General features: G+C 39.7%; 1 protein-coding gene across 1 annotated transcript in view; it reads right to left on the minus strand.

The window, feature by feature from the left end:
- csmd2 (CUB and Sushi multiple domains 2) overlaps positions 1-8,924 on the minus strand; it is a 229,725-nt gene that overhangs the window by 95,300 nt on the left and 125,501 nt on the right. Inside the window, exons 12-15 of the mRNA XM_037092394.1 lie at positions 8,040-8,152; positions 3,245-3,427; positions 679-869; positions 278-413 (exon numbers count right to left, since the gene is read on the minus strand). Coding sequence (XP_036948289.1) covers positions 278-413; positions 679-869; positions 3,245-3,427; positions 8,040-8,152 — 623 coding nt within the window. The remainder of the gene's footprint in view (positions 1-277; positions 414-678; positions 870-3,244; positions 3,428-8,039; positions 8,153-8,924) is intronic.

Raw genomic sequence — 8,924 nt, forward strand, 5'->3', positions numbered from 1 at the left:
AGACAATAAAGACAGGGTTTTTGTCATTTCTCTGTGTGACTGTGCCACTGTAAGGACCGTGTTGCTGATGGGTGGAAGAGTTTATGTGGTTCGGGAGACGCAAAGGAAGGCGCAAAGATATGGCGGATGATTCATGAGGCCACTTGCATGCACACCCACACAGGGTTAAACACATGTACACATGCACAAACAATCTAGAAGACACAATCCAGTCAGCGTATGTTTTGTGATAAGCTTTGAAGACTTTATCTCCACTGAAGTAACATTCAATACTTACTTGTAAATGTGATGTTAAAGCCTCTGTCTGTGTAGGTGTGGTCAGTCAAGAACTCTAGTCGAGCCACATGGGCACTGGTTGTTATAGAGGGAGGCAGTACATCACCAGAAAAGGTACCCAGGATAGGAGACTCCGCCTGACAAGAGACAGATACAGATGTTCTGACGAGACCAAAGGGATCATGAACTAAAAAAGAAACAAGTCATTTCCTACAGGAAAGCAGACAGACAAAATGACTATCAAGTTCAATGAGGCTGACAGGAGGTTTGTAGCTTGTAAGTTTAATTGCACAGGCTGCTTCTCTTACTGACACACACAATGACTGATAGGCAGGTCAATAGGTAAAGTTGCACGAAGAGCTTCAAAGCAACCCATGACAACAACTTGTATTTTAACACTACCTTTCCCCCATCCTTGATGGAGAGGAAGTCAAACTGTTTCTCCATGCTCAGGTCGTTGAAGGCCAGATTGATTCTGCTCTCAGGGTTAGAGATGATCAGCCACACACAGTGCATATTGTTGCCGTACTCCTGGGGGTAGTTGGGAGACAGCAGCACCCCCGACGGAGTGGTAAAGTTGAAGAAACAGGAAACTATAGGAGTCATAAAGAGAGATAGCCGGAGAGAAAAAGAAATAACAAACAAATCATTATATAGAATGAGTGTTGATAGGGGGCTGAAAAACATGTGGGAAATCCCATTTACTGTTTGCTGACAACAAAACAATATGACCTGATTCACTTTATTGAATCAGTAAAAATCCCCCCCAATTCCCACATACTATAGATATATGACAGATCAAGGAGGAAGTCGCAATACATGAGACACAACTATAACCACCAACTTGTTGCTTTGTAGCATCAGCACATATACTGTATGTATACAATGTCAGTAACTTTTTCATAGGCTTGCAAAGGTCTTAACGGTAATGAGAAGGAATCATGTATCTGTACGTAAGGGAAGTCACCAATAACATCATAAAACTAAATATGTTTGTTTATGTCACTTATTTTGTAGCACAAGGGAACCATTTATCCACCTTTATCCCTGAGGGGGGAGCCAGTAGCAGCAATATCTTGTTTAAATGAGACCTGTGTAATGAAATATGGACTAGAAGAAGCCTTAGCCTCACAATTTTTGTCATGTAACCAAAAGATTCATTGTTTCCAATCAATGTCTAGCTGAAAGAAAATGTGATGGCAATGAAAATGAAAAATGCTCTCATCACCCTCCTTGGCCACCATCAAGGCTGTCACTTGAACCCAGTTGCTCTAATGGATGTGCTTATAGGGCAACAACACTGTATGTCGATGCTACTGGGCAAATGTAGCCTAACTTGCAAAGCAAGCCCACATAATTAGTTTTGTTCATGGCTGTCTGGCAGGCTAACCATGCATATGCTTTGTTAAGGAGTCAAATAAAAATGACAGCACTGACAGGGCTCTCCTCTACTGAGATTATTGACATTTGATGGGACAAATAGACCACCTTTCCTCAGTCATGAATTCTGGACATGCTGTCAAATTTGTTATGTATCCATTATAATTGGTTTCTACATCATTTGAGGCTATAAAAAGGAAAAGTCATCCTTCATACTATTATAACACCGCCTAGTTTAAAAAGTTTTGCTGATTTGTTTTGCGTCCAGGTTCTGGGATGTATTAGTTGTCAGGGGATGTTCTATTAAAAACTGAGTTTACAAAATGTGTGAAGGTTGCCATTTTAAGGCAAGGGCTGTACCCAATTGTGTGGAAGATAATTCCATTTCAATAACCTTGAACTAAACTGTAAGCGACAGCAGCAAGGGATGTTTCAGTATAAACTTAAGAAAAAGTTGTAGGGGGATGTGTAAGAACATGAGTCTAAGTCGCTAACACAAAATACTACTTCAATCGCACATGCACATTAGACAGGTACTTAGATATGAACAGAGGGTTTTAAATTTTCTAGTTGTGGGAATACGACTAGCATAATTTGCTTCCAAGATTGTTTTAGCCTTTTTTAATATGAAACCAAACAAAGGAAAATGTTTACTCATCAGTGCTGGAGCAATGTCGGTTATACGTATTATCATCCTCAGTCTCAACTGACAGCTGACAGAGCTTCCCCCTTCTACCTTGTGACTTTATCTCAGGTTTTCAATTTACACATGCATTTATACATTTTGGTTTAAAAATAATTCCTCCATGTCTCTTTCAAAGCTATTAATTATTGTAGTAGGTGGCTAAACAAACATTGCCTATCTAATTGACATGCGTAAATTGCCTAAGGTAAAAACAGTAACCAAGTGTTGTTGAGCTTCAGGAATGGTCAAATTATTTGATTAATTATTATTGTTTTGAAGCAAAGGCACAAACACTGTGTTCTGTCACAATGAATAAGAGATATACATAAGTATCCTAATATAATATAAGTATCCTGATAAACTAATGCACATGCAAACAAACAAGTTGGCAATTTGCATCTTTTTTAAATCACCAAATAAATAATCAACTTTAATGACAAAGACAAGCATACAGAATTATGTCTCCATGACTAATATAGTTTGTTAAATGTTAACTTAATAAACCATGTTTACAAGTGGCATGTGGATAAACTGTCACTTTTGCCAGCATCCTCCCTGTCATTCAGCTAAGTGATGTTTATCAAGATACTGCAGCTTTTTGTCCATCCTTTTATCTATAAATAATACAACACTGGGCATTATCTGCAAGCTCAGCTCTCTTTTGCTTTCCCCTTCACCCTCTTACTCTCACTCTCTGTGTTTGTCTTTCATGGCATTAATTAACTAATAAGCGCCCCATTGTGTCAAAACCCATGGCTTTGCTAGGCAAACTGTAGAGATAATCTGACCATTTATTATGCAGCTCTCCCTGCATGCATCTCCAAAAACATCCATATGTATGCACTCATGCGGGCACACGTGCACATATAGAATCTGAATACCATAAGGCATCCAAGAACTTACAAACACAGCTGGGTTTCTTAGCCGACCACTGGTTGTTCTTTTGACAGGTGATGTTCTTCTTCCCCACCAGCTCAAAGGCAGGCAGACACTCAAAGTAGAGCCTGTCTCCGTGACGAAAACCTGTCCCCTCCCGTTTCCCATAAGCTGGGATTCCAGGATCTCCACAGCTGCCTTGGTCAATTTCTGTGTAGATAAAAATAAACACAAAGGAAAGAATATTAAGTATGCAAAACTCACATTAGTAATGGATCATTATTTCTAGCAGAGACACATTAACATTGGGTATACAAACAAAGACCTGCTTCTGTTATCAGCAATCATAACAGAGATATGAATTTAAAGGTCACAATTTAATCAACACAAGCCACTTCCCCGAATGTCCTCTATTTAACGTTCATGTTATCTTATGACGAAAAATTGTATTGTTCAGCATCCTCGACAAACAGAGTGGCCCTGTAGTGGATAAGAAGTGTATTGTCTCTAGTTTTTCTTAAACAAAAAATTGCTAGATAAATATACGAAGGAGGGCCGATGCAAAGAAAAAAAACAACCTCAACTCGAGGTTATTACTGGACGCAGCCTCCAGCAGTTATTGACAAGATACAACCAGATTGGTAATAAGTGATATGAAGATGCTGGACCTGACACTAAATCAAAAGAAATCACAGTGCTCTTTTCTCTGATGTTACAATTTCAGCAAAATGTGGGTTCAGTTTATCAACACAGACTTAGTGAGAGGAGGTGATTTCTATCTGAGCTTCTTTTGTGCCTGGACAAAAGTCCTAATGTATTTGTTTCAATTCACATTTACTTTACATTTCCATTACTTTGCATTACATTTAGTGAACAGTGAATTTATGTGCAGTCACAGACAAGGAAAAAAAATGCCTTCCCTAATCATTCTATAGGATGCTGTTCTGCGGTCTACTCTTGAATGTTGGATGTTGAAGCCTTCCAGCAACATATCCCCACACTCCTCCCCTGTGGGATAAGGGAATAAATCCTGAACTTATGGAAAACAACGTAGTGAACTGGATGTACTCTACATTATTTTCATCACGTATTACAGGAACCCTGACATTTTCATCCAACCAGAGGATCAATATTGATTTAATCCTCACACATCTAGTGCACTGATAGGTACTAAATTTGTTCAGCCATGCTTTTCTTGAAAACATGAGCTAAGTGGGAATGGTCAGCCTAAATATTTTTTAAAAAGCATTACAGCAACATTTTTAGGCTGAATGGATGTTAGTAATGAATGACTCAGCAAAGATACACTGGCAAGACAGAGTTGCTATTCTACTTTATGACATTAAAATCAACATGATTTGCCTATTTTATGTCATGCATTCATTTCTAGTGTAATTTCATTTGCCACTAAGTAGTCTTTAATGTCTTTTAATCCTGCCAAAGTGTCCCTCAGTGATGTTGCAAACCTCTTTCATCTGTCTCTCTCGCTTCCTGCAGATGTATCCCTCCCCGTACTGTGTGACAAACGTTCTCACTTGTGTCGGAAGCTAACCTGAGCACTTTCAGGTACACACACAAACACACACACGTTGAACTCTATGATCATCCTTCTTCCTTAAAACCACATATGCCAATTTCATTATCACACGATTTATGCAATCCTCTTTCTTTTGCTCACTCTTCTTTCTACTTTTCCGAGGTTGCAGATTGCAGATGGGAATGCTGAGGCATCTTATCGAGGCATCCGGTTGGGGGAACACAGAGAGCGAATAAGCTCATCCATCCAGGAAATGATGGCAGGGCCTAATACGATTTTAAACCGCACCAGGGGTGATGCTGGGTATAAATCCATACTCAGCTCTAATGATGATCATCATTTAGAACACATATTTAGAGCTCACTGCTGTTTGGATGTATGGCTGTCCTGAGGCAGCCTCATTCACAAGACAACTCATTGATCTTACGTGGAAGTCACCTTTAAAAGGGGGAAATGCTGAAAGCCAATTTTTAGGTAGGCCTTATAGAGAATTAAGGGGAAATGATATGAATGAAATCTTTATGATCCAACAAAAATGGCATTTGGAGGAACTTGCTGGCTATGAGACAGACAGAATAATACATAAATACATACATACATACATACATATGCAAATGCATAAACGCACACACATAGTTATACAATCACTTGTTTGTCACACTCACAGAAGACCTCAAACTCCCTGCACTGGTTCTCTCAAGTAAGCCCTCTCTTCCCCATGGGTCCCTACAATTACACCTTGAGGGAAATGAATGCAATAAATAAGAGCGCTTTGAAGTGTGTGTGTGTGTGTGTGTGTGTGTGTGTGTGTGTGTGTGTGTGTGTGTGTGTGTGTGTGTGTGATACATGCATATCTCTGCTGTTGTACATATGTTTGTGAGTGTATGTCTGTGTCTCTGTGTATGTTCTGTGAAAGAGAGCAGGCGGGAGTGAATAAAAATGCATTTGATTCTCATGAATAAATGAAGAGATGTAATGGCGTATTTGCTGTCCCTGTCTGTCTGTTTGACATTCCAGAGTAATCCAAGCATGGTAATGGGACTCAGACTCGCACCACTGTCAACAACTACATTGCAATGTCCTCAGGCCTAAAACCACTAAAGGACTTTAATAGTCAAGTTTATTGGAGTAACCCAATATTGCATTTAATGTGTCAATAGCCAATACAGGCTTGACATTTCCACCACCAAATTAAAGCTTAATGTGTGAAGTATCTAAACAAATGGAGCCAATTTAAGGAGTAGGTGGAAAAATAGTAATTGTAAGCAACAATCCAAAGTCCCACCATATCTAAGTATTGGGTACCAGCCTGATGATCAGAGGGCCTAGTGTAAATCCACCGTGATGTCACTCCCCGGTTTATAGACGAGCCCTGACATTAAGGCTGTCGCCATCTGGGTTTGTCCAAGCTACAAGAGACTGTATTTGGACAAGAGGGTGGAGGTGGGGAGGACATCCTGGCTAAATCTGACTGAGAACCCGGGGACATTCCATGGCAACAATTTGTCAATGACAAAGTAGCCGCTCCCTAAAGCATTGCATGTTTTATCATCTACCTTACTCTTCATCAGGGCCTGGATTTATACATGAACATGCTGCTATATTGCCAAAGACTTAAAAATAGCGACTGAGAACATAAACTAATCAGGTAACGGTTTGATGCGGTAATAAATCATTTGAAAAGTTGAGGGGTTTTTTTAACTGATGGAGTCATCCCCTTGTGGCTGTTAGAAAGAATGCAGGTTTAAAACCCGTTTTATTCAGCCAATGCAAAAGGCTCAACATGCCCAATGTTCAACCATAAACTCTCTATGTGGTCCAGTCTCGAAAAACACACTGCATTTACTGTCAAAAAAATATGAAGGACTTGACCCCTGTGTCCTGTTGATGCATCTATTTTCAAATGGGCATAACACCTGCTTAGTGCCAGTATAAAGTACCAAAGTGGTTGGGTTCAGACCTACACATTTACATTAACACCTTTTTTGTTTGTGATTTCAGTTGAAAGATTGAGGCCACGGCAGAGTGTGTGCATCCAACACACGAATGCATGAGTGAGGTGGGAGTGTGTGTACTGGTATGACTGTGTTTCCAATTACACTTGATGATCAGGCTTAAAATACAAGTAATTGAGAATGCAAATTAGATTTTGGGTGCTCCAATCTGGGAGGTGAAGTGGTTCAAAGCGTTTCTTCCCCTTCATTAAGTAGAACTCATTGTTTTAATTACACTTTGGTTCAGCATGCTGCTCCACTTTCTCTGTTATTTTTACTGATGAAAAATAAGCATCTGTGGGCAAGGGAGAGAACTCGGTGTGCTTCTGAGAGGCAAATGGCAGACTTATCTTCAATGAGAACCCTGGCAACTCCCCACACTCACATACATACACAAAGACAAATAGAACACACACACACAAACTCACGCTGTCATTCCTTTTAATCTCTCTCGTCTTCACACATGCATGCAAGCACATAAACATTAATTCCCATTTTTTTGAAAATTCACACACTTGCACCCACACATAGACACATTAGAGTACACCCGAACAGACAAACACAGTAGGATTAGGCAACAAAACAAATTAAGAGCTATCTGCTGCATTGATGGCTCATTGACAATTCATTTTACCAAAATAAGTGCCTTGGTTGTCCTGCTTCATTAGCACTCAAGGCATGAAACATCTGAAAGCATAATTTGTGCATATTTGGAATGGAACCAGCAATTTTTGGGCTTCATTCACTGACAGAGTTCTTGGTCCAGTATGTTTTTGATTTAAGAGCTTTGTAATCTAGCTGATAAGATTCATGAGAGAAGTCTTAAATGCAGCGACTCTGACACCAGTGTTTTTCAAGCTCAGGGTGAGAATATCAGAGATGGTCAAAGTAACAGTCAGCTGAAGCAAAATGTGTTCTGTCAGAGCCCATGATGTCAGCTTTGAGCAGTGAGTCACAAAGAGAGGATGCCCAATCAGGGTTGATGTTAAACAAAATTCATTTTTAGTGGTCAGTGTGGTGTAGTGTAATTAATTCCTTAGTGTCTGCTCAACTGAGAGACTGAGCAGATACTCCTGCTTGTAATTTACCGGTAGCTAAATTTCCAGAAATACATTTCTGCTGTTTGTAAATTGACTTGGTGGACATGCTGTGTGTGAGAAAGAAATGGTCAAACTGTAGGAATTCTTTTGCTTGGTAGCCTTGTGTAACTTTGATTAGCACCATGCAATGCATCTTAAGCAAGCCAGCACTGATCCAAATGACTGACAAATAGTGTTTGAAGCATCCTTACCTTCAAAGGACACCTTGAAGCCCAGGGAGCCACTGGTGTCATCTGTTTTGAAATTGAGCCACATCTGGTGACTGGTGCTAACCACAAGGTCTGGTGTGGTGGTGCCAGACAGGCTACAAAAACAGATACGAGAGGACAGGTTTCAGAAATACATTTAAAGATTGCCTTTAATATGATTCAAGTTTTTTCTACATACAGTTTGTCTGCAAGGTGTGTCAAATCTGTGTGAAATAAGTCATTAAATCATTACAAGCTGTGCTTGCATTTACTGCAGTGTCACTATGGTGTCACTTTAATAGCCAAAGGCCCCGTTTCCACTGCATCATTAAAAAACTTAATGCAAGCAGCAAAACAACACCTGAAGTGATATATTAGAAGTGATATATTATTATCTGACTTTACTCATCAAAGAAATACGCTCTAGAACTGTTTCAGGCAATTTTAGTCTGAGAAGTCTCTTTTTTCTTATTCTAACCCTTTTATTCAAAACAGTTGGGGACAAGAAAGTGGAAAATGAAGGCAAGATCAGTCAATGCCACAGAAGTAATTTAATCCTATTTGAATAGTAATTCCACCCAACTCTAATTAGGAAGTGTGTAGCTGCAGAGTAAGTGATTAAGGGTTCTAATTTTAGTGATGGCACACAGAGGATGGTGGGAGTAGTAAGGAAGGAGTGTCTGGATAAGTCAGGTCCATGTTTTTGCCCTTTCCTGCAGCCATCTGGTAATTTGATGAGTTCCTGCAAAACTTGTTTACACATATTTGGGAGCTAAGATGCTATATCTAGAAGCACCAGAGTGTACCAGATTATAGGGATTTCACCCTTGCATTTCCAATTGCTTGTCCTGTGAGCAATAATAATACTAAAAGCTTGGCAACCCATTT

This window comes from Acanthopagrus latus, chromosome 3 (genome assembly GCF_904848185.1).
Source record: "Acanthopagrus latus isolate v.2019 chromosome 3, fAcaLat1.1, whole genome shotgun sequence".
In the NCBI taxonomy this organism is placed as follows: Eukaryota; Metazoa; Chordata; class Actinopteri; order Spariformes; family Sparidae; genus Acanthopagrus; species Acanthopagrus latus.